Source organism: Mustela nigripes, chromosome 2 (genome assembly GCF_022355385.1).
Source record: "Mustela nigripes isolate SB6536 chromosome 2, MUSNIG.SB6536, whole genome shotgun sequence".
In the NCBI taxonomy this organism is placed as follows: domain Eukaryota; kingdom Metazoa; phylum Chordata; class Mammalia; order Carnivora; family Mustelidae; genus Mustela; species Mustela nigripes.
This window is the reverse complement of record NC_081558.1, coordinates 20,467,979-20,493,506: the sequence shown is the minus strand read 5'-3', so window position 1 is coordinate 20,493,506 and position 25,528 is coordinate 20,467,979. Positions and strand designations below refer to the sequence as shown.

The window sequence follows — 25,528 nt, the reverse complement described above, 5'->3', positions numbered from 1 at the left end:
CTGGACATTTTTAATATAAAGAAACAAATTTTCTTCCCACATTGATATTTCTAATAGAACCTGATCTTAATTATTAACCAAAGTTTTCTAGTTGTTTCTGCCCATTTTATTCTTAACTTCTGGAATGGATAAGTATTCGTCTAAAGCTTATTTTTTAAGGTTTTTTAAAAATTAACACAGTAACTGGGAAACAAAATTCTCTATACATTCTGAATATCCCCTTTAAATAAGATGCTCATAAATGACAAATAGTATGGTTTAGCTAAATAAATTTGGCCTAAAGAGGGCTTCTGAGAATAAAGTTGTGCTTCTTCACCATAAAGCCACTGGGCTGTTTTATATTTGGCAGTTGGGGCAGAGCTGGCTTTGAAGTAAAAGTAGCATTGTGTTCCATTAGTTATTTCCTTGCAAATCACCCCTCACCCAGCACACAGGAGTTTGGCAGGGCTTCTTCAACTCCAGAAGCCAGAGGACAAAGAAACCACCTGCTAAGGCAGACAAGAATCCAGCAGCAAAACTTCCCTGCAGCTCACAGACCTGAGTGAAAAGGAGTGTTTCTGAGTTTCTGCTGTCCAGACTGAGCACAAACCGGATGGACTGGAAAAGTTCTTGGATGCTGGACCGGAACTGTTCCTCTTCCATCCCGCAGGTGGCTCGGGAATACAGGATCCTGGATTGCACAATAAACTTGAAAAGGTACTCCAAGGCCTGGAGGTGTGGGAGCAAAAGGGATAGAGAGGTGTTGAAGATAGTCAACAACTCACACAGCAGGGAATAAAGGGCTATGTAACCGTAAATTCTACCAAAATCAGGTGATGGGCAAATTTCAACCGTGGAGACAAGCACTTTTTTTTTTTTTTAAGTTTTTCTCAAAAGTCCAAATGGTCACTGAGCAGCAGCTGTCTTCTTACTGAGACAATCACCTAATTAATTCACCACTGTTTTTGTGATTCTGGAAATGAGGAACCATAGACTGTTATGGGAGTAGCTGAATTCAAGCATATACAGGATCAAAAGAAAATTTAATATCTTTGCATTTGTTTTTTCAAGTCTGGAAATAAGAGGTTTCAAAAGCAATGATGTAGCTTCTTTTACATTTGTTCCATGAAGGGAAAGTCCTTAAGGAATCTTCTGCACCTTTGAGATACAGCTAGGCCCTGACATGGTGCCAGCCTTTCTTGCTGGGGTCAAGTCTGGAGAAAACTTGCCCCAAGCAGCACAGCCTGAGGGGACCTGACACATTCACTCTTCATCTTCTTCAATACATGGCACCTTCCATACATAATTTTTGATGAATGTAGGAGATCAAGCTCCCATAACATGTTTTAGGAGCAGAATCTAATTCTGAGGAGTTCCTGCCGCTTGGCCCATGCTTACGAGCACAGTAATTATCTTTTAAAAGAACAGACTGAAAATCCAAGCCTATGCTTTCCAATCAAAGAAATGCCACAGATTTCCCAGACACTGGAAAGGCAGAGACACCGGGAAGAAACTTATTCAAGGATGAAACAAATGGAGTTCAGCTACTTGAAATTTATAATAGGAAATAATTCTCAAGCTACCTTTTATGACATATGCATATATCAGAAGGTTTGTTTTGTGGCCCATATAGAATTCAGTTGGCATTGTAGAATGGCTAGGTCGGAAAAATGCATCTTTCAAGGTTTGCACCAGTAGAAAAAAATCACAGTGTGTGCCTTCATCAGCATAAATGTTACAGCCTCTGTTCTATTAGCCTTTTAATGCCTGGTCTGAAATCTGTATTACGTACTCTAATTTTAAAAAGGAAAATGTTTTCCTCATGACCAGTTTTTTTTTTTTCAGTTTGATACTACTTTTACAGTGAAAGGCAGAAGCAGATAGCAAAATTGCTTGCACTTCCTGGTCATGAGTGGTGGAGCCTATGAAATTTGTTCAAAATTCAAGGGTCCTCCCAACACTGTGCAGAGACAATGGAAAACATAACTGTGGGTGAAGCATCTGCTCTGTCCAGTTCTACTTAAGTTCATAAACTTGAAAGGCAAAGAGATCCTACAAGTTATTACAACCTTTCCATCACTAAGAAGATCCATCGTGTCTGCCCTTTCCTCTTCATGGTTCCTTGGGGGGACCTGAGGTAGCGAAAAGTGTGCTATCTTTTTAGGATACCTTGCCAAATGCCATCCTCAAACCCACCAAAGATACCTTCTACAGGCCATTCACAAGGGAACAAATAAAATAACCAAGTAAGAAAACAAAGGACTCTTTATTTTCATCTTCCTTAGTGGTCAAACTTTCTTCGAAAGGCCATGACTTCGAAAGTGAAAGGAAGAGATGGGATATAGGGGGCAAGATGTATCGAATTAAGAGTAATAAAGAAGAAGGGGGGGTTTCCTGGTCCACACCTTATCACACCAGAATGAGAGCTGCCAGGCCAGGACCGTGTGTATCCTGTGAAGGATGAAAAGAAGATTGGATAGTGGTCAAGAGGACTTATCAAATAAAATTTGATGAAGATGGGGAAATGACCTGACAAAACCTTAGTACTGAATGCATTATTATGAGATATCAAGCAAATAAGCCTGAAATGATGAGAATAAGTATAAGAGTACCTCAGAAAAGTACTCCCTCAAAGGGACCTCTTGCTTTTCTCCACCCAAACCTGATCTTCCTGAAGTACATCTCCCAAAGTAACCAGCCCAGCTGATCTAGCCACAGCCTCAGAGCCTCAGTTCTTCCTTTCTGTCACCTCCCATCCAATTCAACAGTTGAAATCCCCTGCTTTGGTCACATCAGCCACTATTTTGGTTGCTTGAAAACTCAAGCTTCCTAGATTTTTTTTTTTTTTTAAAGAGGGAGAGAGAGGAAGGGGAAGAGCAGATGGAGAGAGAATCTTAAGCAGGTGCGATGCCTATTGCAGAGCCTGATGTGGGACTCAATCTCACAACCCTGAGGTCATGACCCGAGCTGAAATCAAGAGTTGGAAGTTTAACTGGCTGAGCCACCTGGGCACCCCTCCCCCTGCCATGAGGCTTTTAAACATGCTGTTTCCTCTGTCTGGAGTACTTATCCCTCAGCTCTGAACATTAATTTCAGCTCAGAGGTCACCTCATCAGAGAGGTTTTCCCTAAAATCTTGATATGAAGTAAAACTTCCTCTCCAGCCAGTCTATCCCATGATCCTGTTGATTCCCTTCATAGTATTCATCAAAGTTTTTTTTTTTTTTTTTCACTGACTTTGTATATTTATTCGTGTTATATGTTTGCCTGTCTTTCCAAAGAACTTGTATGGAAGTGTTGTAAAGGCCTAGCCTTTTCTGCTTAGGCCCCTGCTGAGTCCCCAGTGGCTCCTACAGTGTTGGACCCATGGCAGCTATGAAGCAACATCAAGTGACTGACTGAATGAATGATTCTTAGGAGAAAACAACTTTTTCTGTGATGGCTTCTCCAGTATCCTGAGCAATTCATTTTGAGACTCAAAGAGAATCCTTTCAATTTAACTCAACTTTTATCTTCTCAAATATCATATGAGACACCTAACAGGTACTGGGTTAAGAGACGAACACAATCTAGGCCCTGCTCTCACATCACACTCAGAATCCTGCTCTACACCTGTGCTCCTGTGTGCTTCATTGGGGAAGTTTTCTTCAAGGGGAGAGGCCTGTCTTATTCGACTCGTCTTTGTATCCTAGCACCTACAATAGATGCTGACTGCTTTGTTGATATGTATTATATGAAGGAGCACAGAAATAACAATTGTGGGCTTTGATTTTTACAGAATGTACATAGAAGAAGCAGGGGAACACAATCATGATTTGATTTTGCCTTCAGTCTGATGATACTTGGGGAAACAACTGTCTCACCTGTTACCCTGTGGACAAGAACAGCAAAAGCACAGGCCCAGTAGTACTCGCAGCAGATGATGTGAAATTAAAAGGGGACAGAGAAAAAGCAGAACAACTTTGTTGCCATTCTTCTTTTATTGCTAACTGGAAAGGGTAGGAAAGACATGCTTAAGAACAATTTTTTTAAAAAAGTAACTCAAGAACACGAAAATGTAGGGGTGGAAAGGGAGAAAGCTTGGACTTGTGAGTTCCAGAGGATATGGCAGCTTTCTTTAAATAGCTATCTAGAGAACTGTCGAGCAAAAGAGGGATCAACACTCTCATAGATGATTCTCTATGGTAGAAGCAGTACCATGAAAAGAAGTTACCAGAAGTGAAGTTAACTCACAATGAGGATGGTTCCCTGAAAACTGGAGCTGCCTAGAAATGCAAAAGGCTGGCTTATTGTGGAACCTGTCCATGCAGGGGTGCTGCCATGGAGGACCCGGGGTTCCTCCAAAGGTCAAGGTTTTAAGATTATCTTCTTTTCAATATATCCATATATAGTGCATTTATACTCAGCTCTTTCCACTTAAAACAGTTCTAAAAGAACACAATGTGTAGTAACCACTGAACAAGGGAAAGTGTTGGAAGATCTTAATTCTTTTTAGAAATTCATTTATTTATTTATTTTTAAATTTCTTTCCAGCGTAACAGTATTCATTGTTTTTGCACCACACCCAGTGCTCCATGCAATGCGTGCCCTCCTTAATACCCACCACCTGGCTCCCCCAACCTCCCACCCCCACCCCTTCAAAACCCTCAGGTTGTTTTTTAGAGTCCATAGTCCCTCATGGTTCACCTCCCCTTCCAATTTCCCCCAACTCCCTTCTCCTCTCCATCTCCCCATGTCCTCCATGTTATTTCTTATGCTCCGCAAATAAGTGAAACCATATGATAACTGACTCTCTCTGCTTGACTTATTTAATTCTAATCACTGCTGTCACCAACACTAGTTTAGAAGGAGATATGATGCTTTGGCCACTGGAAGCAGAGATGGATGCTGTTGGCAACAACCAGACAGGAAGGACGGCCAGGAGCTCCATGCTCACCATCCATCCTTCTGGCCTTAGGATAACATTATTAGGCATAAAGATATTCTGGGGCAAAATCAACGTGAGGAACAGGGACTCACGTGGTCCCAGGTGTTCCTAAAAGCAGGCCAGTGTCCTAGGATGTCTACACTTGTCCTGCATGCTATAAACCATTGCCATTACTGACAAACAGCTGCAGGGTGGGCCCTTTGTGTACAGTGAGCTCAGTACATTACCCGCATGGCTTCCTGAATGTGGTCCTGTCGAATCAGTTCTGCTGAGCAGTCCATGTACCACTTCAAACAGCGGATGAGCTCCCTGGGAAAGAGAACAGTTCCAAAAACCCCCACTTTAATTCAAAAGAAATGCCGCTTGAAATTTCTGCAGCCCAGAATTAGCCACACAGGAATAATATGCTGCTGATGAGTCAGAACGGAGCGATGGGTCCATTACAGCTGTGGGATCTCCAGTTCATCTGAGATCAGACAACATACCTCACTCAGACAACATACCTCATCCACAGAGTTGCTGCATTTTAATGAGCAATTATAATCATTCTTTCTCACTCTCCCTGACACACATTTCTTCTTTAATTATAAGAAAGTTTCCCCAAAGTCCTGGACTTTGCATACATAATTGTTTTGTCTAAACTTGCTGCATCTCCAGAATAGACCACAGTAACTAGTAACTAGTAGACAGAGATAAAGGTATATAGTCTAGTGTGCCCCTCCTTGCTTCACCTTTATCTCATATATTTTATTTCCTCAGGACCAAGAAACCTGAGTGAAGGGAGATGATAAATCAGAAGGCCTGTTCCTCATGTGGCAACAGGGCACAGAAGGCAAGTACAGGCCTTGGTCAGACAGCAGGGTTTATATCTGGGGCCTACAAATTTCTAGCTCTGCGTCCTTGGGCAAGTAATTTGATGCCTCTGTGCCATTTTCTTCATTTAAGATGCAGAGAAAACAACAGTACACTTCGAAGTTATTGTGACTACTAATGAGATGATGACATGCTTAAACCACAGCATGGTGCCTGCTCCGTGGAGTTATATCAAAGCGCCAGAGTTTCAGGGACTCCACAGCCTCATCACCCTTGGGTTTTACTTGTATTTCCAAAAGCTGTGCTAATTCCACAGAAGAAAGTGATGACTTTTTAAAATTGCTTTAACAGTTTCAGATAACCTTGGTTTTCCATAATAACTATCTATATATCTTTTTATCAACTTTTTATTTCTTTGATATTTATTTGTGGGTACTATCTTTACCTATTCACATGTTTCTCATGGAAAAAGCAAGCCTAACTTTTAGTAGCTTTGCCGGTATTTCTTACAAGGAAAAGTATGACACCTGTGTAGTAAACTATGGTTTAAAATGAGAGCTCAAAGACCACAGCTAAGACCACATTCAACCATGAAAGATTAGGAATAAGGCTTGCTTTTGCCACTTCTAGTCAACATAGTACTGGAAGAACAGTTAGGCAAGAAAAAGCAGTAAAAGGCATTCAAACTGGAAAGGGAGAAACAAAATTATCTTCGTTTATAGCTGACATGGTCTTACCTGTAGAAAAACTGAAGATTCCACAAAAAAACCTTTTAGAACCAATAAATGCAAAATTTATCCAGCAAAATTGCAGGATATAAAATTAAGACACAAAAGTCATTTGCATTTCCATACACTTACAATGAGTACTTCAAAAAGGAAATCAAGGGAAAAAATCCATTTGTAGTAGCATCAAAAAAGAATAAAATATTTAGGACTAACTCAACCAAAGAGGTGAAAGACTTAAGACTTATACTTTGAAAACTATAAAACGTTACTGAGAGAAATTAAAGAAGATATTAGTAAGTGGAAAAACACTCATGTTCATTGATTGAAAGACTAAAACTATTAAGATGCCAACACTACCCAAAGTGATCTACAGATTCAATGCAATCTCTTATCAAAATCCCAACAACAGTTTTTGCAGAAATAGAAAAATTCATTCTGAAGTTCATATGGAACCTCAAGGGTCCCCAAATAGCCAAAGCAATCTCGAAAAAGAAAAAAGTTAGAGGACACACACTTCCTGATTTCAGAACTTACTACAAAACTACAATAACCAAAATAGCATGGTACTGGCATAAAGACAGACATACACATCAATAGAATAACAGAGCCCAGAAATAAATCCTCACAGAGATGGTCAAATGATTTTCAACAAGGGTGCCAAGACCATTCAATGGGGATAGGATAATCTTTTCAACAATTATATTAGGAAAACTAGATATCTATGTGCAAAAGAATGAAGCTGGATTCTTACATTACACAATAAACAAAAGTGAACTCAAAATGCATCAAAGACATAAGTGTAAGAGCTAAAACTATAAATTAAACTTGTAGACAAAAATGAGGGAAAAGTTCTATGACACTGGATTTAGCAATGATTTCTTGGAATGTCATGTCACTGAAAGCATAGGAAACAAAAGAAAAAATAGATATGCTGGACTACATCAAAACTGAAAACTTCTGTACATCAAAAGACACAATCAACAGAAAGAAAGATGATGGGAGAAAATATTTGTAAATTGTGTATCTGACAAGGTGTTAATATCTAGATTATATGAAGAATTCCTAGAGCTCAACAATAAAAAATGAAACAACCTGTTTAAAAAATGGGCAAAGGACCTGAATACATTTTTCTCCAAAGAAGATATACAAATGGTCAATAAATACATGAAGAGATGCTCAGCATCATTAATAATTAGGGAAATGCAAATCAAAACCACAATGAGATACCACTTTACACCAATCAAGGATGATTACTATAAAACCCCCACTCCTCCCAGAAAAACACAACAGAAAATAACAAGTCTTGGCTTGAGGACGTGAAGAAACTGGAGCCCTTGAACACTGTTGGTGGGAATGTAAAATGGTGCAGCTGCTGTGGAAAACAGTATGGTGGTTCCTCAAAAAATTAAAAAAAATAGAACTACCTTATGAACCAGTAATCCCACTTCTGGGTATATGTCAAGAAGAATAGAAAGCGGGGTCTTAGAGAGATATTTGTATCCCCATGTTCATAGCAGCATTATTCACAATGACTAAAAGGTAAGAGCAACCCACATATTCATCGACCAGTAAACAAAACGTGGTATATATGTATAATGGAACATTATTCAGCCTTTAAAAGGAAGGAAATTCTGACACATGCTACAATGTGGATGAACCCTGAAGACATTATGGTAAGTGAACTAAGCCAGACACAAATAGACAAGTATTACATGATTCAATTGACACAAGAACAAACACACTCAGAGACAGAAAGTATAAGGGTGGTTGCCTAGGGGCAGCGGGAGGGGGAGGGGTGATGGGAGTTAATATTTACTGGATACAGAATTTCAGTTTTGCAAGCTGAAAAAGTTCTGGAGATGAATGGTGGCCATGGCTGTACAACAATGTGAACATACTCAATGCCACTGAGCTCTACACTTAAAAATAGTTATTTTATACTCTATGTATTTTACCACAATTAGAAAAAAAATTAAGTAAAAAAAAAAAGTCAGCTGACTGAATGGTGGTTGTCACTGACATTTTTTAAAGCTTGTCTTTCTATTCAAACCAAGTCCTAATAATGGTGCCAAATGGAACTTACTTGTATGCCAGGGCTCCAGCAAAGTGTTTCTGGATGTATGTGTCCATTACAGGCCGGAAGTGGAAATACTTGATGTCTCTGAGCAGGTTGATGATGAATACCTGGAGAAGATGGAGGGTACCAGGGTTCACTGGAGGCCCTGGACTTAAAACCTCCAGCAGAAAACAGAACTCTTGCTTCTTTAAGGAATGACAAACTGTCAGTGTTTTCTCTAGTGTTCCCCATGGGCAGAGAATGGAAGATTTCTATTCTGGGTCTATTTCTGTCCTGTCTGCTCTATTTCTATAGGCCCCAGCCTCTGAATTCAGACTTGGGGCTCATCTGTCTGTGCCACTGTTAATCTGAGTTTTCACAGTAATGCTAGGTGAGGTAATACAGATTAGGAGAAAGAAAACAATACCTGTGCATGGTGGCATAAATACAAAGGTGTCTCAGAAAACTTGGAAAACGGAAGAAAAAAAAAAGATTATTCTCTGAGCCAGCTCAGCCTATGAAAGGCTGTGCCCTTCAGAAATGGGGCTGGCTGGCCAGGAGAGCAATGAAGAAGAAAAGCCAAAGGGGCAAACTATGCATGTGTCTTTTTTTTTTTTTTGCACGTGTCATTTTAACTCCTGCCTCTGCTCCTCATCTGTTAGGTAGACTTACAGTATGAGGTTCCCCTTGAATGTATGGCACTCCTATGGGACAGGATCTATTAAGCTAAATGCACTGAATGTTCAAGCCACTGTCCATTCTCACTAAGCAGCTGTTGGAGATTCCGGTTCCAAAACAACTGCACATAGGGACAGAATGTGATGCTCAGACCAGCATGGGTGAGGACTCTCTGCTCTTCCTGGTGGTTATATCCTACTGTGCAGGTAAAAGTACAGGCCACCTAGTTTCCTGTATTCATCTCTCAGCATACTGGTGGTGCATAGGTCTCTATTTCAGGGGCTAGGCAACTTGACTACAGTGATGAGACTGAGTACCAGAACTACAAAGGCCTGGACCTGACCAGGCTGAATTATTCAAATTTGATGTTGGGATCTCTCTGATAAGTTGGTTGGCTGGTCTTCCTTGGGTCACTCCTCAGTCCCTTTTCTTCTGGAAACATCTGTACCTTGTATTGACTCATCCTAATAAACTGCTTCCCCTGGATTTTGGAAAACATGTGACAGAAATAACTAATAAAAAATGACATCAGGAAGGGTGAGACTTACCAAGGACTGAAACACCAACAGGCCATATTTCTCTGTATTATCATCCAAAATCACAAAGAGTGTATCTAAGATGTCTTGCAGAAACTGTAAAATAAAAACCAGAGGGCTCATATCTTAGGACCTTGTATACATGGTCAAACTTCCATACACCTGTGATTTTAATTTCCCAATAAACAATCTCAAAAATCTAAGATCTCAAACCTTACTTAAAAATAATTGAATATTCCACCTCCACCCAACTAAGGGATAACTAGGTGGACTCAGGGTATTTGTGTATAGCCCAAAGGGTCCTGAGAGAGATTTGGAAAAGCTTTTTCTCTTGGGTGAGTGCTAAACTTCTAAGGAAAGAACAGTGACCTAAAAAACACAGGACACCCATGTTGAACTGCAACTTTAAAGTAATGAAAATCTAAGTGGTTCTGATGCCAAATTTATTTTGAGAAAAAGAATTCACTTTCCCAGAACCCCCCAAAGTGCTGTAGTCCCCTTATTCTCTGTTGTGGCTTAACTATAAAGGACACTTGAATGAGGATATAGCAGGCTAGGCTCTAGCTACAGAAACCATGTTTTGGTCTAGAAATCAGTATGCTGGGAGAAGAGAGAAAGCTGCTGCTGACGGCTATCAGGGAGGGTAAAAGATCTGTTAGTACCATTTTGTTTTTGTTTTTTGTTTCTAAGATGCAAAATCTAAGGGAGAAGATGATAAAACACTCATGGATCCCAGCAGTCTTTAATAATCAAATCTAACATTCTGTTGGTCAAAAGGCAACTGAATGATACAAAGTTTACAGTTTATTTCCTAGCAATGTCTGAAGTTGCAGGCGTGGATGGGAGTGTTGATGGGCGGTACTGGTCAAAGGCTGAAGATTATTGGTGCTAGGTGATAGGTACTCATAGGGTTCTTTCCGCTATTTTACTTTTGTGTATGTTTGAAATATTCTAATAAAAAGTAAAAAAAAAATTTAATTCTAGCAGATTCTTTTCACACTCTCCTCTGGTGGCTTGAGATCAATTATTGACACCAAAACCAGATATGTTGATAGGATATTTTCTTATCTGGAATACAACTCAGATTGAAAAAGATTACAGATTTTAAAAATACCTTCCTGTTTACTAATTGATATTTTTAAATACATTTAGAAGAAATAAATGCCCTGAGAATAAACTGATCTTCAGTTTCAAAAACTAGTATTAGCAGGGGTGCCTGAGTGGCTCAGTAGTTAAGTGTCTGCCTTCGGCTTAGGTCATGATCCTGGGGCCCTGGGATCCAGCCCCACATGGGGCTCCCTGCTCAGTGGGAAGCCTGCTTCTTCCTCTCCTACTCCCACTGCTTGTGTTCCCTCTCTCATTGTATGTCTCCCTCTGTCAAATAAACAAAATTCTAAGGATAAAAAAAAAAAAAGAGAGAGAAGCTAACAAAAAAAAAAAAAAAGAGAGAGAGAGAGAGAGAAAGAACAACTTTATTTCTACTCATCTAGTTGTATTTCAAGACATGGTCTTAGTGGGGTACCAGTAGAAATCAAGGAGATGTAAGGACTTCTGCCCAGATTCTTGGTCAGGTAGCAAGTATGAATTTCCGGAAGCCATACCTTAACAATTTCTTCCCCACTGACATGCCGCAGCCGCCCTAGGATGTCCATGATCCGGTCTGGAAAAGCCTTCCATTTCAGGAGAGCCAAGAGGTCCACTAAAAAAGCAAGTGCAAAAGATGGTGAACACTGGCTATGCCAAGGACAAGCAAAGCCCAGACCCTCCCTGCCCAGTGGAAACTGGAGGAAGAGAAACAGCCACAAGCATTCCAACAGCCTTTTTAGTGCCCACAAGACCAAAGACACATCTGTGAAATCCGGAGGCGTACTCTGGAGCTGCTGAAACCATGGCAAATCTTCCAGGCTGCTAGTGCCAAGTGGTTGCTCCAATTTCAGGTGAAAAGAATGCCCTCATTGTGGCATGAAAAAGCAACTAATTCCTGTCTCCCATAGCATGCATCAGCAACATGAAACCAGCCACTGAAGACAGGGAGGGCAGCCCCCTGCAGACCCTCTTGCCTACCATTCTGGGTGAGTTTGGTGGAGGAGAGCTGTGTGGAGATGAAGAAAGACTCTTTGGTGCTGCGCTGGAAGATGAGGCTGGAGGGGATGTTGGGGCAGCCATTGTAGTCCTCTTTGCAGCAGGGCAAGCCCAGGTACAGAGCATGGTTGTTAAACGTGCTATTCTCATCGCACTGTAGGCAAAGGTAGAGAATAGAGAAAGTTTCCTGAACCACGCCACGTGTAAAAAGCAGGCTGCAGGAGATTTTTTGATGTTGATGTTTGCTCTCATCTTCCTGAGGCTAGGTCTTGGACCTCAGGTTCTCTTAGAAGACTGCTTTCTAACTGGATACTCCCCAGCATGGCTCACATGCCTTTTAAAGAGAACATGTTGGGGCAGGTGGCCTCCACCTGGTGCGCAGACAACTCTGGGGGGCAGCGGCACTATGACAGCTGACAGAACCATGATCTCATATGGCAGGTGTCTGAATGTACTAGCCAAGCCACCAACAGCACAGAGGAGTTGGTAACAGACATCCATTACTTGTGAAGTGGGAGTTGGGAAGCAAAGGGCCTGCTGGCGTCACTTGTGAGAAGAAGGCTCCTATAGGTAGAAGACAAAAGCCTACTCACAGCTATCCTGCTGTCAGCCGCCAGTGCGCTATCCTGGATCCTTTGGCCTGCCCACTGAAAACCACCTAACTGAGAACCATGTGTGAGAGTCGTCTCAGGGGTGTGAGGGTTTAGGTGAGAGACAGACAGGTTCCATACCTTGTACACGTAGAGCTCATGGATGTCATCTGAGAGAGTGGTGCCATCATCCCGCATCAGGGGTGAGAATGCAAAGCCAAAGAGTTTCTTTTCCCCTTTGTCCTTTGCTGCAAGCAGAGCTAAGTGTTAGTTGTTTTTGCCCCCCACTTTGCTTTTTAACAGAAATCCCCCTTGTGCTTATCACCTACATTCTTTACTTCTTTGTCCCTTGCTTTCATTAATTAGGTAGTTACCTGACAGCAGGAATGATGAGAAATGTACTGGACCAGGTTTCCATTTATATCCCAAGGTACACCGGCTACCTAGACTCAAATAGAAACTAAACTGCTGGTCTTGATAAACCAGAGGCTCTTTAAGAAGCAGTTTAATATGCAGAAAGGAAACACCCAAAGGGGAATGACACTGGTAATTATCCGATGTCTGGGTCAGACCCTAGGAAGGGCCAGCACCAGACCTCATGGTTTGAGTCACTGTCTAAAGAACAGCCTCTAATGACATCCCATCCTTGAGTACCCACTGATTCAGAACTCCTCATTTTTCTTGCCCCAATAACAAGAACCTCCTGAGTTCTCTTTCTGAGGAAAGACTTCTGAGACAATAGGACGTTCATATCCTCCAAGGAATGTGGAGAGAATTCTCACTCACTGGAACAATGTCTGAACTCGAAGCGCAGGTGGGAGCCCCGGAACCGGTCGATGGGGATGGGCAATTTGATAATCTCTCCCCACCGAGGACTATTACTGTGGTAGAGGACAAAGGAGTGGTAGGAGCTCCTGTTTGGCTCTCCTGAACCCAAGCTTATGCAATCCTGAAATAGAGAAGCATAATAAAGTGTCATCTTCCCGGAGGAAGCCCCCGGACTTCTCTGCGGCACTAGGATATTTTCTCCTTTGTGTGGGTCCTATTTTCCCACCAGACCAAATCTACAAGATGAGAAAATTCATTTGACTAAAATTCAAAACTTTTGGAGACAACTGTGTAGATGGCATAAAGAATCCATAGTAAATAATGCTCCTTCTTTTCCTTGGGGCAGAAGGAACCACACACACTGCTCAATAGACTAGAGGGAAGCTGAACAGTGTATCTGAACCACCAAGATAAGCTCTTCATCCTCATTCAGAAAGGAAAGAGTGAACTCCATTGGAGAAGTCAACTGTACGTGACACTTTACCTGATCAGAAAATCAATTAATTTATAAACCGGAGAGAGCCTGCTTTCTAACCTTCCTTCCAAGGTTGCCCTTGGCTGACTGTCCTAGATAAGGAAGAACCAGATTTACCTTGACCCCATTTCCAAATATTGCCATGAAGTTGTAGTCCCATCTTCCTGGAAGACAGGAAGTTGCAGGTAATACAAGCAGGAGCAGCTCCCTGTCTGCACAAGGGAGCTGTCAGTAGCTGACAGCTCTGCTGATCTTGGTGTTATCCGTTCAAACAATGGACATGCCTTAGTCTTTGGGGTAGGTTTTTAAAATTATTTTTTTTAGTAAAATCTCTACACTCAATGTGAGGCTCCAACTCAAGGACATGACTGGGGAAAACGGACATACCCATGGTGGAAAAACAGCACTCCAGTTCTTCACTTTGAATGAGGAGTGACAGAAGACATACTTCCATCTTTATACTGGCATTGGCTGGAAATAATCGTTTAGAGCCTGACTCTGTTGTTCCTTGTCACATAACTTGGTACCAGCAAGTGAGTGCCTAAGTCCCACCCTTGACCAAAGAGCAAGTGCAGCTTTATTAGCTTAAGGAACAAAAAGAGTGGGACCTAATAACAGTTACCAAAAGTAGGCAGCTTGATGCTAGACAGAATGGCAGAAAAAGTAACATGTAGGACAGAACTAGAGGGAATAGGTCTAAATTGGAGCAGGAAGGATTGAGGTCAGACACTAGGAAGCATTTCTAAACAGGCTGTATGACACTGGAAGTCATCATCAAAGCATACTGCAGGGTTTCCTTGAAGAAAAGAAAAGGCAGAGAAGAATGTACATGCAGTCATTTGAGTGACGTCTGCCTAAGGAGAATGGATCTCTGGATAAAGTCCATAGAGTCACAAAAATTATTTCAGGATTAGCCTTCATTCCAAACTGACTGGCAAATCTTACCTTCAGTATTTCTCCATCTGCGTAAAGCACATACATGGTCACTTCAATATTCTTTTGTACACTCTTTCCCCCTCTCTCGAAATCCCCCTTCTCCAAGGTTAGGTACAGGTCATTGCGGATATCGCCTATGGGGAGAGAAATGCCATGTCTTCACGACCACAGAAGCCACACAGCCCCATTTGTATGGAGGACCAGGCTAGCATTTGGGTCCTCCAGGGTTCAGGTGGGTGCTCGGGGCATCGCAAGCTTGGTTAATAATGGTGGACATCTACCCATATCAGTGCAGCGGTACTAGGTTGGTTAGTCATGTGTCCTTTAAGTCTGAATTCTAAAGCTGTTCACCACACCTTGTCCAGGGTGGGAAAATGTGGGGCAGAGAATCTTCTCTCATATCATAGGTGACTACTCAGTCTCTCTACCCTCCAGGAGAATAGCTGAAATCTGAGCCTTCCAAAGGGCAAAGATTTTAGAATCAACAGGAATAACAGTTTTATCATGTCTATGCCTTAACTACTAATCCCTTCTCCTTTCCCTCCAAAAAAAAGGTAATTTCCTTTTTCTTTTATAGGTTTTCTTTTTTCAACTCTTAACCCTTCTGAGTCTTTACACAGGATACACTACTTTTTCTTTCTGGATGGAGGCTTAGCTCCAAATCCCATCCCTTCCTGGAGTGCCAGATGGAGGTCACAGGACTGTCATTTTTTTCTTCTTTGTATGGCATGTGCTCTGGGAACAGATGACTCTTCAGAATCACAGGGGCTAAAGCATGGGGTTGAGGGGACAATCTGTTGTGCTTCCCTGGGCTCTGACTCCCACCCACTTTGCCAATAACTGCTGCTGGAGACTGGGCTGAAGAAGCTCAAACTGCAAGCTAAAATGACCTAAGGAATGACCACATCTGCCATTTTTAAGGGAGTGGGGTTGTCTATTCATGTATAAGGGGAGCTCATTGGGACTACTCTAATTTTGTAACATGGCCAGTTTTATCCATACATTCTAAAGAAGGGATTTTGACCTTCAGAAAAAAAAATAGGTAAGTCTCTGGGGAAAAAAATCTTCCAAGGAATGTGGCAAAGGAAAACATGTAAGACCCAAGTGAAGACGCGTTAGCAGCCTGAAGAATTCAATTGAGAGGTGATGGAATGATTAACTTGCAAAACAAGCCAATTCAGAATATTCTTTCTACCTCAGTTCTTAGCAAAACTGGCCCATCTGAAAGTTCCTTTCTTGGAATCACAATAACATCAGCAGGTATTGTTTCTGGTTGGCAAGTGAGCTCTCTAGTTTGGTCAGATACATGATGATTGCTCTTTTTCTGCACAGGCCACCTCTCTGATTGTGGAAGTGTCTTAGTGTCTCTTATGCATGAAACATGGTAGACCAGGACTGGCATATACCTGGGTTTTGAGGTCTTCATGAGCAGACCTTCTATTCTTCAGGTCGTCTTACTATACCAGGAACACAGCCATGGCTATTTGGTTGCACAATGAAGCTCTTAAAATACTTCCACTCAAGTGGGGGGGAAGAGCAGCCTGTAAGAAGCAATTACTTATTCTCTGACAGCCCAGAGAACTTTCTCTAATGTGCGGAAAAACATCCTGTTCCCCAAATAGCCCTGAGGCTACCAGGAAGGAAAAGGAAAATTCGTTCTGAAAATCACATACAAATGTAACTAACTGCTGGCAAGGCAGGACAGCCTAGGGGGTGTCTATCCCTGCCGTTCACACAGACTTCTCTCCCGGGTGAGGAGAGCCTCTACTTGGAATTTTCGTGAGTCTGGCTTGAATCTGCCTCCTTTGGACATCTCTGCGTGGGCCTTCCCAGCATATCGTGAAAATAGCACTCAGAGGTGCAGGTAGGGTAGGAAAGGAGAGCAGAAGGGAAACTCAAATCCACAAGTTTGCTACTATGGGCAGGAGATGAATAAAATCAGTCCCCTGAAGTAAAATTCAAAATTAAATGGGAACTTTCCTATAGATAATTGTTATCATAATGGGATAAATGAGAGGTGGTTACACCTTGAATTTCTAACAATAGAAACAGACTTTGGAGCCTTCTTTTGATAAAAGTCTTTGAGTTACACATTAGCTTTTCTATGGAATTTAAATAGTTACTAAATTTCTAGGCTGATTTGGCATAAAGCAAATAGAGAATTTTAATGTCTAATCTAAAGAACAGCTACTTTTTAAACTACTTCTCTGGTTTAAACCAGCGCTCTCTAGAAATCATTTAAGATAATCCACATGATATGTAAAAGCAGATACTGGCTACCAGCAATAATATTCTAGCTTGTACAAACATTTTAAATTTCTGTGACTCCATACAAAAGTTAGCCCTAAATAAATGTGTCCTTCAAATGAAACATTTAAATATTTCCTAGCAATATATGATATAGATACTCATACAAAAGTGGGAGATTGATAATGACAGAATTTGGTCTGTGATGATTTCATAAAGTGAGCCCATGGTTTCTGAGCTGTAACTCCAGGGCATTGTAAATCAAAATGCCAATTTCAAATGGAAGAACTGAGCTGGATATTCCTACAGCTTTCATTCTTTTTAAATTTTCTATTTAAACAGAATGCCTTTAGTGATATCTTGCTGAGAAAATTTATCAAAACAAGTAAACATGCCCTCTGAGTTACAGACTGAAGCAGCTTGATTTCATCAGATCTTTCACTGCTCTTTATTTGGAGAACAGACTTGCCTAAGACCAGGGCTATTCTCAGCAGAATGGATATTAGGCTGCTTTATGGGTTGCAATTTTGCAAATTACGGCCTCAATTTCAAGAACTGTGATAGTTAATGTTACTGGGGCCCTCTTATCAAAAGCTCTCTGGGGGATCATTTAAATAGAGCTCTCTACTAATTCTCCTGGAACTAGGAGAAAACCTAAGAAGCAGCCAATGTGAAAGGCCTCCCCAGGATCTAATGACCCAGGCCTGCCTTACAGATAGCCTCCCAGGTTCCTTGCTCTTCAGTTGTCCCTGTTACATGTTATATGTTCACAAAGCCCATCATCAGAATCATGCGTTTGGGTTAAGGCACTGTCTCCAGGAGGCTCCTGTAAACTTCAGGACCAAATGCAAGGAAATAGCTCTTAGGAGAGGTTTGAGGATAGGCATACTACAATGAGGATGGGAAAGAGAAGCCCTGAGCAATGGTTTATGAGGTTAGTTTGCAGACCACTGTTTGGCTGGCTATATTCTAATCACCTGGGGAGCTTATGAAAACCAGATTTCTAGCATCTACCCTGTAAGATAGTGGTTGCTCTTGGGCGGGGTTTGAGTACATACATTAAACAAACACTCAACAGATGATTCTGATGCTTTCCAGGGTTTAATGCCAGGGGACCACACCATGGGGTTTGCTGGGAAGATGATGAAATCTGGCTGGGTGTGGGGCTAGGCAGCTCATAGGCAGCACAGATGAATGCTGAGAGGGTTCTGGAAAGGAGAGGTTTCTCTGTGGGCTGTGGGAGTGGGTATTATTGAGGGTGGCCCTGCTTCCCTTTGTTACATGAACTTGGCTTCCTGAGGTTAGCAGGACACCTAGCAGCATCAGCAATGCCTTATATCTCTGAGCGCTTAACGCTCAGCTGACATGCACCAGAGTTTCTGCAGTGGAAAGATGTAATGAATGAGGTTGAACTTGTAGGACACCCTCTAAATATATTGTCTCTGTCCTTTTCACAGTCTGCCAGAGTAGCCAAGGCCAGATGCTGGTAGAGCTGTGTGCCATGAGACTAGGGACTTAAGAGGAAGCAGAGGTCAGCAAACTCTATCTGTAAGAAGCCAGATAGTTCGTATTTTAGGCTCTGTGTTTCACATAGGTCTCTGTTAAATGTCCTTTGTTTTTACAACCCTTTTAAAATGTGAAAAACTATTCTTTGCTGGAAGATGGTACAAAAATAAGCTGTTGGCTAGATCTGGCCCAGGGACTAGAGTTTCTGGATACCTGGCTTGGAGTGGTTAGGTGTCAAGAACAGCTTCACTACACCACGATGACACATCAAAAATCTAAATTCTTGTAAGTCCACATAAGCAACTGCTGGGAAGGAGCAAGGTAATGTACCTGAGACCATCTTATTACCTCAGGGATTGGCTTGAAACACTCTGGGGTCTTTACAGTAAGTGAGAGGTCTTAGAAGGAAACTGTTTATCAGCTACCAGAAATCTTAGGCGGCTGGGAGCACTGTAACAGAGCTGCAGCCCACAGTGACAGAGAACTGCCTGCCACAGTGGCCAGGTGCGACCCTCTGAAGTCTTGCATCCTAGTATGACACCAGAGAAACACAACTCCTAGAGTGTTTGCACCTCTCTTCTGAGAGCATACTTGGCTGGTTTCAGAAGTTCTGCGGTCTGGCTCAGACACCAGAGCATCTGTTAGCAAGAGAATCTCCTGCCAGACACGCCAGCCTTCCTAGGAATTTGGGGGCCACATGGTTACAGCCTATGTGGAGTTCCATCCCAGGAGAAATGATCCAGGGCAGCCCACACAGCTTTGGGTACTCAGACTTGTCTGGATTCTTTATTATATTCATGTTCCTTCTGTGTACATTAGTCACACCACATATTAGGCTTTGGGTTCAAGGATACTAGTATTTAATAGTGTATTATTTATACCTTGTCTACTATTAGATAGGATTAGGAAGGGTAGTGTTTTCTTTCCCTTAAGACCATGTGAAACTAGAGCTAACCTTCTCTCAGCAGACACAGCGGCCTGCTCAGGATGGCACCAATTGTCTCTCCTGGCAGAATAGGAGTGACATAGACATGACATAACATGGACAGCTCCATGGAGATTTGGAGACTTAACAACCATTCAACTTAGGCAGTTTCAGGCATACAACCAGTAGTTTGTTTTGTTGTAGTTCTTATTTTAAGGAAGAGCCCTTCCTCCACCAAAAAGGACTCTTGGGAGGTCTTTAGAGTATCAAGGAGAGATATTCTTTATAGAGTATCTCCTGGATACTCTAAACAAGTTCTTTACTTTTAAACCATGTCTTCAGTGTCACACTTCTACTGGTTTCTGCTGTTACAAGCCAGTGATGTTCTCTGATCTACCAGGAAGAGAGGAATGGGCATAGTATGACATCATTATATATGGCTATTCCTTTCTTAGGTCAAGCATATGCTGATCTTCCAGCCTGTTGTGGGACCAGATGTGATCATTCCTAAACCATCCCTTAGATATTGCCAAAGCCTCATTTGACACTCAGACTGACCACAGTCCTACAAATCTACTTGTGGTAAATACTTGCATCACTTCTTTTGAGGAGAGCTTTCTTTTAAAAATCGGAGGGGGAGACAAACCATGAGAAACTGTGGACTCTGGGAAACAAACTGAGGGTTTTGAAGGGGCGGGGGGTGGGGGCATGGGTAAGCCTGCTGGTGGGTATTAAGGAGGATAGTATCGCATGAAGTACTGGGTGCGGTGCATAAACAATGAATTCTGCAACACTGAAAAGAAATAAAATAAAATGAAAAAAAAAGTCATGTCTCTGTGTTTGCCTTTTGTGTGAGATGTGTCCAACAGCGTTGAAACAACAAGCTTTCTTACTTTCTGATTCTGTGTAGCCTGGGATAAGCACCTCTCATTTTCTTTTCAGTGGAAGTAGCTGGTGTGTCTCCTAAAAGTCTTTCCCTGTAGCTACGCACCTAGTTCTTAGGTTTAGTTTCCTCAGATCTTAAAGAGCACCTAATACACAGTGTTCTAGGCTGGGCTGGTGGTGGCTTTTTCTTCTTCTTCTTTTTTTTTCAATGTTTTGTCAGTTACCCCCAAAAGGTGAGGCTGATGAAATATTAATAATGTCCATGAAGCCCCACCCCAGTATTGCAACATTCCATGAAACAAATGAAGATGGAAACAAAGCAGGCAAAAAGCAGACAGGACACACAAAAGCAAGAACTTACACCCAACTATCTTCATCTCTGCACCAGAAAGAAAGGGGCGAGAATGAGGGGACAGCACAGAGAGAGACAAGAACAATTAAGACAAACAGGAAAAGAGAGGAAAAAAAAAACAAAAACAAAACATCACTTGCAGGTCGGTGATGAAGCATGCACTTTTTATCAAGGGTCAAAGCAGAGGACAGTGTATTTCTGAGCACAAGGGCAAGAGTCAGAGGGTCCCCTAGAGGGACGTCATGCCTGCAGAGCTGCCTTCTAAGAGCAAGTCGGAGCAACCCAGAGAGGAGCACTCCTTGTGCCAGGGCTGAGTCAGGGAAGGACAAAGCCTCCCTAAGGCAGAGTCCCTCTTAGGACATGGGTCCCCAAACTAGGAGCATTACCATCACCTCAGAGCTTGTGAGGAATGCAAATTGTTGGGTCCCACTCCATTCCTACTGTATCAGAAACCCCTGGGGGTGGACCCAGCAGTCTCCAAGCCCCACAGGTGACTCAAGTCAGAGAACTACTGCTTTGGGGAAAACCTAGTCCTCAGCCAGAGCACATTAAATCAAAGGGCAGGTTTCTTCTGACAAGATGGAAGACCATATCACTCATATGAAACTTGGCCCATATTCCACAGAAAATGAAAACCCTTAAAAATTCAAGACTTAGACAATAAGTTAAAACGTAATTCCCACAGAGCCATGACAGAACTCTATTCTCCAGGGCACAGGCTTTATAGGAAAGGCCCGAGCCAGTAGAAGGTGGTGGCAGGGCTCTGCTGGCTCGGGCATGGTCTGCAGGAGGGCACGGCCTCTTACTGAACAAAAGGTTTTAATCATTCCTCTCAGTTTACAGTCTTTGGGCTGGCAATTTTCTTTTGGCTACTTTATTGGGAACAATGTTAACTCCAACTTGTTCACCTGGAACATTTGTCCTGCCCTAGTCTTTCCTGCCCATTTTCTTGAAAAGAAAAATCTAGGAAAGGAGTTACTATCTTTTTTTTTTTTTTTAAGATTTTATTTATTTATTTGACAGACAGAGATCACAAGTAGGCAGAGAGGCAGGCAGAGAGAGAGGGGAAGGGAAGCAGGCTCTCAGCTGAGCAGAGAGCCTGATGTGGGGCTCGATCCCAGAACCCTGGGATCATGACCTGAGCCAAAGGCAGAGGCTTTAACCCACTGAGCCACTCAGGCATCCCGGAGTTACTATCTTTTGAACTGAACTAAAATGGGTTTGGAGAGAAGAAGGAAGTACCCATGGGAATATGGTGACCAACCAATAAAAGCACCTTGAGTGCTCAGTTTCAAAATCAGACTTCAATTCCCATATCTATTTGTTCTTCTCTAATCAAGAATGTCATGTCCTGGTTCATGTGTCTTCTCTGGGAACTCCCAGGGCAACAGGAATAGCACTCCTGCCTCTTGCTCACTACCAGGGCTCATGAGCAGAGCTGGATGGCTGTGCCATGAGGATCCAGCTGTGGCAGAGAGTAGCACATCTCTGGTTCACAGCAGTCACGTGGTGTTTGCCCATAGAAAGCAATGGAGACCATCGAAGAGACCTTTTTAAAAATGGTATGTTGGATACTGGTGTGACTAGAGCCTGGCTGAACTCTGTAGCTTAAGTGTTGAAATGATCACAGTAACTGACATAATTCATTGCCTTGTTCATTTCTCGTAAGTATGTCCATGTATCAAGAAGTGACAACTTCTTATAACTTGGTCACACCAACACTATGTGGGCTGAGGGTGTGCTGCGACCCAGGTCCAACATTCCCACAGGTGAAGGGCAGATCAGCTGTAAGAAGCCTCACCAAGGGACTTTGGAGCTTATGGTTTCCCAGGATAGGCTGACTGCAATGTAAAACGTTCCTGTACACTCTTCCTGTTGCTCCAGAAGCTGCAGGCCAGCCCTATCAGCATGCCTGAGGATGGCAAAATCACTCCGATGATATCTTGGAGTGCATTAAGATGTCTGTCAGTTGTTAGCTCACAATGCTGGGAGTGGCCATCTGCAAAAAAGCTCTCTCCTCAAAGGGAGGAAGAGTAGAGGAGACAGATGATGCACAAAGGACCGTGTCCCGCCTGTGAACCAATCCTTACTTTCAGCTCTAGCACTTAGTACTCAAAGGCAGAAAGGAACAGCTTACTCACAGGCCTAACCTGGACCTTTCAGGATTGCAAAGCATCTGATGATCCCTTTGCTGCCCAGGGGAGGGAAAACTCACTTAACCTTAGCTTGTCTCACCAGTGCCTGATACAGCTCATTTCCTCAGACTCATCTAGCATACCCAGAAGTCCTTTCTGAACCTGAGTGCCTATGATGCAAAGAGATGCGGGGTGCTCCACAAAGAGATTTCTTTCCATAAACGAGGGTTAGAAAACATAACTCTTAAAATCAAGCTTTGCTTAAGAATTGTTTTGACTGAACTTTGTTCCTTTTTAGTCTCTGTTCATTTGGTTTTAATCCTCTGACTGTGAAGGCTAAGAGGAAAGAAATGTCTAAACTGCAGGCAAACAACTTCTTAAAAGAAAGGAAGACTTAGGTATATCTCTTAGAATATATTACTTCACCTCATGAACCTGGATATGTAACTTAAAAAACAAAACCACCAGATCTATTTTGATAACCACTTCTTCTTTCTTCCATGACATTTTGCCAGGAAGCCAAGACTATGCCTGGGCTCTTCTTGTCCTGACAATCAGGGCTGAGGAATGGTGTTAGGACAGGATGGAAGAAGTGTCCTATGAAGGCTATCCCTCTACAACAGTCAGATGGGGGCCCTTCGGAAGCATGAAGTCTGCCTAACATTACAAATGCTATTGATTTCCATCCCGTTACAAATGGAATTGATTGAGTGGCCCAGGTTTCCCATCCAGAAGACCTGTGTGTGTGTGTGTGTGTGTGTGTGTGTGTGAGCAGAAGATGAGGGCTGTTCCCAGTAGCTTATTCTGTATCCACAGTGTCTATGCGGAGGGGAAGCAGGCAAGAGAAAACAAGTCTAGGCATAGTGGGGGAAGTTGGAAGGCAGCTGGAGGCCATCACATGGGCCTTCTCTCTGCTCAGGCCATACTCCCGGCTTGGGTACATGCTGACAAATATTTCCAACAAGGGGGCTGAGAGCACCATGAGGAACTTCAAATAGGTGATATAGAGTGGTTACAAGCAGTGCAGTTTGGCCTGCCGTGGCTCTTCCGAACAGAAAGAAGCAAACAAGCTTTTACTGGATCATTAAAACTCAATGAAAAGGGTAGGTAACCCATTCAGAAAACCAGCTATTTGCTTGTTCAGATTTTCCTTTGTTCACATCTCTTCTGCTTATCAGACCACCTGCCCTCCATTTGAGCCATACCTATACCCTTCCCTCACTCCCTATAGTCCCCTTGGCTCTGTTGACCTGTTTCAATCTACTTTCCTAGCTTTGTCTGCATCGACCTGACTAGGAAACATGAACCTGGGACTGCCCTAGAACCACATTTGATGTGCATTCCCACTTTCTGCTCTGGCTTTCCACTGGGCATTAGATGAGAACAGTGAACCTGGCTAGGTAGTACTATTCCTAGCGCCTAACATACCATTTGCCCAACTTGTTTTCCAATACATTAAAATTGATCTGCTTTTCCTACATGAATTGGATTCATCGATACTACAAGGCATATATTTTGGTGTATTTTTCACCCCCAAAGGAAGTTCTTTTGAGCAGCATCCCCATGAAGAATTCCATGTTAGTTTCTACCATCCAGGCTCTACAGGAGACAACAAAGCCCATCTGCTGGATTGTTATGTTGCATGGGTGAGTATGATGTGGGGGATTCTGGAAAAGAACAGATGCCAAAAAAGGAGCTACTGACTACAGGCTGTAGTCAGCAAGCTGACTTGGATTCAGAGGCTTTTAATGGCTGCAGGGCTCCTCCCCAGCACAGTTCACCATCTGCTCATGAGAGAAGCACCAGACTCCATCCTTCTGACCCCTCTCCCAACCCAGCCCCAAGAAGTGCTCCCTACCTGGCATGATGACATCAGGAAATCCCAATTTTCTTGTAATTGCCAACCCCCTACCAAATATCATGGGGTTTTCTCTCCTAATCTGTTCCATGTCTCCACGAAGAAGCTGCAGAGAAATGATAAGACCTGCAAAAACAAAAGCATTTTCACACTCAGAACCACATCTCCACATCTCCACCCTATACTGTAGTACTAAAAAAGACATAAAGAGTCATATATATATATATATATATATATATATATATATATGAGGAAAATATGCAAAGTTTAGCACTTTTCTTGAGAAAAATTTTTTTAAATTTATTTTTTATTTTCAGCATAACAGTATTCATTATTTTTGCACCACACCCAGTGCTCCATGCAATCCGTGCCCTCTATAATACCCACCACCTGGTACCCCAACCTCCCACCCCCACCCCCTTCAAAACCCTCAGATTGTTTTTCAGAGTCCATAGTCTCTTATGGTTCATCTCCCCTTCCAATTTCCCCTAAAAATTTTGATGCAGAAAGTATATGTTATTCTAAGGAAACATTTTAAGAAAGCTTAAGGTTTTTTTTTTTGTTGTTGTTGTTATTGTTTCAAATTTTCATTTAAATTCCAGTTAACATATAGTGTAATACTTGTTTTGGGGTAGAGTTTAGTGGTTCATCACTTACATATATGCTCAACACAACAACAAGTGTCCTCCTTAATATCCTTAATATCCATCACCCATGTAGCCCATCCCCACCCACCTCCCCTCCAGCAACCCTCAGGTTGTCCCCTACAATTAAGAGCCTCTAGGGGGTGCCTGGGTGGCTTAGTTGGTTAAGCATCCAACTCCTGATCTCAGCTCAGGTCTTGATTTCAGGGCTGTAAGTTCAAGCCCCATACCCAGCAATGGAGCCTACTTAAAGAAAAAAAAAAAGAGAGTCTCTTATGATTTGCTTCCCTCCCTTTTTTCTCCCTGTGTTCATCTATTTTGTTTCCTAAATTCTACATATGAGTGAAAT

The 25,528-nt window shown here is 42.3% G+C and overlaps 1 protein-coding gene across 5 annotated transcripts in view; it reads right to left on the bottom strand.

Moving 5' to 3' along the window:
* LOC132011368 (dedicator of cytokinesis protein 3) overlaps positions 1-24,656 on the bottom strand; it is a 104,213-nt gene extending 79,557 nt beyond the window's left edge. For all 5 annotated transcript variants that reach the window (XM_059389821.1, XM_059389822.1, XM_059389824.1 and 2 more), the window contains exons 1-10: positions 24,536-24,656; positions 14,637-14,761; positions 13,175-13,337; positions 12,530-12,636; positions 11,781-11,952; positions 11,318-11,415; positions 9,729-9,812; positions 8,530-8,630; positions 5,133-5,214; positions 538-708 (exon numbers count right to left, since the gene is read on the bottom strand). In XM_059389821.1, the coding sequence (XP_059245804.1) occupies positions 538-708; positions 5,133-5,214; positions 8,530-8,630; positions 9,729-9,812; positions 11,318-11,415; positions 11,781-11,952; positions 12,530-12,636; positions 13,175-13,337; positions 14,637-14,761; positions 24,536-24,626 (1,194 nt within the window). In that variant the 5' untranslated portion in view covers positions 24,627-24,656. The remainder of the gene's footprint in view (positions 1-537; positions 709-5,132; positions 5,215-8,529; positions 8,631-9,728; positions 9,813-11,317; positions 11,416-11,780; positions 11,953-12,529; positions 12,637-13,174; positions 13,338-14,636; positions 14,762-24,535) is intronic.
* Positions 24,657-25,528: the final 872 nt, after the last annotated feature.